Source organism: Hipposideros armiger, unplaced genomic scaffold, assembly GCF_001890085.2.
Source record: "Hipposideros armiger isolate ML-2016 unplaced genomic scaffold, ASM189008v1 scaffold_18, whole genome shotgun sequence".
NCBI lineage: Eukaryota > Metazoa > Chordata > Mammalia > Chiroptera > Hipposideridae > Hipposideros > Hipposideros armiger.
Genome location: NW_017731368.1, coordinates 6599215 through 6602110, shown reverse-complemented (window position 1 = coordinate 6602110; position 2896 = coordinate 6599215). Strand labels below are relative to the sequence as shown.

At 44.7% G+C, this 2896-nt stretch overlaps 1 protein-coding gene across 1 annotated transcript in view; it reads left to right on the top strand.

Moving 5' to 3' along the window:
- The window catches only part of LOC109375587 (trafficking kinesin-binding protein 1-like), a 46797-nt gene extending 45312 nt beyond the window's left edge, over positions 1-1485 (top strand). The window contains exons 2-3 of the mRNA XM_019631030.1: positions 882-1076; positions 1283-1485. Coding sequence (XP_019486575.1) covers positions 882-1076; positions 1283-1485 — 398 coding nt within the window. The remainder of the gene's footprint in view (positions 1-881; positions 1077-1282) is intronic.
- The last annotated feature ends 1411 nt before the right edge of the window (positions 1486-2896 follow it).

Here is a 2896-nt window from a genome sequence, read left to right as displayed (position 1 = left end):
TTTTTTTCTTAATATTTTCCATCCATGGCTGGTGAATCCGCGGATGCAGAACCCGTGGATATGGGGGGCTGACTGTGTAGAAGTGGGAAGGCAAATTAGTTCTGCTTGGAGTGCTCAAAACACCAGTATGTCGGGAGAGGTGGTATTCAAGCTATGCCTTGATGGAGGGGCACCTATTGGTTTAATGGTTGGAAGCCCCATGAGAGTACAAGCTTTGCAAGGACAAGACCATGGCTCTTGTGTTCACTATTGTGTCTCCTGCATCTCTGGTACTCAGGATGTATTTGGATGGATGGATGGATGGATGGATGGATGGATGGATGGATGATGGATGAATGGGTGGGAGGAAGGATGGAAAGAAGGAAGGAAGGAAGGAAGGAAGGAAGGAAGGAAGGAAGGAAGGAAGGAAGGAAGGAAGGAAATGGAGGTGGACAAACAGATGAATGAATGAATTAAATGAAAGCAAAATCCTATGCAGAGGGAATAACTTGAGTGGTAAAAGGGTGGCAGAAAAAAATTAGGCATATTGGTGAAATTATAACTGGTTTGGCTCAAGTGATCAAGAGACTGGCCAGAGAACAGTTTGGAAAGAAAGACTTTGCCCAGATGGTGAAGGCACATGAATTTTGGCGTTACTTTGCAGAAAGTGGGCAGCTAAATGGTAGGAACAGTGTCAGGTAGGTCTTGGCAGTAAGCATGCATAATTCTAAATTCTGAGAGTAGAATTAGATGAGGAAAAGACCCCTGATATGGTCTCATCTGGTCTCTCCATGCTGTGGGTAAATAACCAAAGACACTTGCTGTAAGCAGCGAGGCTAGATAACTTGCAGCAGCAAGGACATAACCAGACCTGGGCTCTCATTTCTCCATCTTCTCTCTAGACGTGTGCAATAGCACCGATCTTCCGGAAGTCGAGATCATTAGCCTGCTGGAGGAGCAGCTGCCCCATTATAAGTTAAGAGCTGATACCATCTACGGTTATGACCACGACGACTGGCTCCACACACCCCTCCTTTCTCCAGATGCCAACATTGACCTCACAACCGAGCAAATTGAAGAGACCCTGAAGTACTTCCGTAAGTAGCTCTCCTTTCGTGTGGCGATGGCACTGTGACNGAGAGTAGAATTAGATGAGGAAAAGACCCCTGATATGGTCTCATCTGGTCTCTCCATGCTGTGGGTAAATAACCAAAGACACTTGCTGTAAGCAGCGAGGCTAGATAACTTGCAGCAGCAAGGACATAACCAGACCTGGGCTCTCATTTCTCCATCTTCTCTCTAGACGTGTGCAATAGCACCGATCTTCCGGAAGTCGAGATCATTAGCCTGCTGGAGGAGCAGCTGCCCCATTATAAGTTAAGAGCTGATACCATCTACGGTTATGACCACGACGACTGGCTCCACACACCCCTCCTTTCTCCAGATGCCAACATTGACCTCACAACCGAGCAAATTGAAGAGACCCTGAAGTACTTCCGTAAGTAGCTCTCCTTTCGTGTGGCGATGGCACTGTGACAGCCAGTCCTTCTTAGCCGTTGGCCTCAAATGAGATCGTGTACTGGCTACCAGGGCTGGTGGCCTGCCATCCATGGAAGATGCTCAAGGACACGTGGCTGTAGGGTTTAGCCACGTAAAAGGCCTGGGTTTTTAAGTGTTCTAATTAGAAATTTTAGAGCAGTGAGGGACACGTGCGAATTTCCATTTGAACCGACTTTCTCTTAACGGAGCAGGAGAATTTGAAAATGTTCCCATTTTCCCTTTATGCCAAAGGTACCAGGTGTGTCTTCAAAAACTCTTGTTAGGAAGGAGTTTGTCTGCATTTAAACCAAAGGTACTGTGAACATCTTGGCCGCTCAGTATTAACGTGACATGGCAAGACATGTATACCAAGGCTGATGATTTCCATGTGAAAGCCCACTTAGCTGGTTATTCAGGAGAGTCAGAACGCCCCGGCAGTGGCAGGCCAGACATGCCAGAGGGCTGCAGAGCTGCTATCTGGGAGGGTTAGCAGTACACTAGGAGGTGCCTATGATGACAAGGGCATGAAACCTGTTTTTTCAGACTTGAGAAAAAAAAATGATAATTTAAAAAATTCATACTAATGACGTTTCTGATGTTCATTCAAGAGGTGCCTTTGTAGAAAAATTGTACTCTTTAGAAATTCATGGCAGCCCTGTGAGATTGGTAGGACATACCAGTTCTCCTTCGTTTTGAAACCCCTGGCTTTAAAACCCAGGTTAACTTGGGGCTGGTCTAAATTAGTGATGTCATTTCCAAAGTGACATCGTTTACATAGCTGTGTATCATTGTGTCACCGTAAAAGAAAAGGACAGCAATCCTGCTTCTGCTTGGAGATAACTTGGCTTAAAACCAGCTTATTATGCATCTGTAAAGTTTCCTGAAATTGTTTTCTCTACAGACTGATCTGTAACTGACTTGAATTTGTGAAAGCATTTATAATAAACAAGCCATTGTTTATTGTCCCTAGTTAGGGACATTGTCCCTAGTAGGTATTAATAAGAAAGGAATTTTGTTTAAATTGACCTGTGTTTTTATACCTAATACAAACCTTACGGTCTCCTTGTGAACACTGCAGCTAATCAGTTTCAATAGGAATAAAAATAGCATAATCCACGCCAAGGCAGATATGCAGCCTGTTCGACTTGTACTAAGGTTCAAGTTGAAGCTAGAACCTCTGGTGTGTCTCGAAGCATCCGGGAAGCTCTTTGCAAGTGACTTCTGTGTACTCACAGTATCTGGACTGCCAAGGACAAGTGTATTGTATGGAAACCCATATCCAGGGTCACCTCCATGGTAGGTTCCGTATTTGGTTCCTTCAGACTGCGTCACAGTAAAACTCACAACAGAATTATTATTCTGGAAATTCCTATGTGTT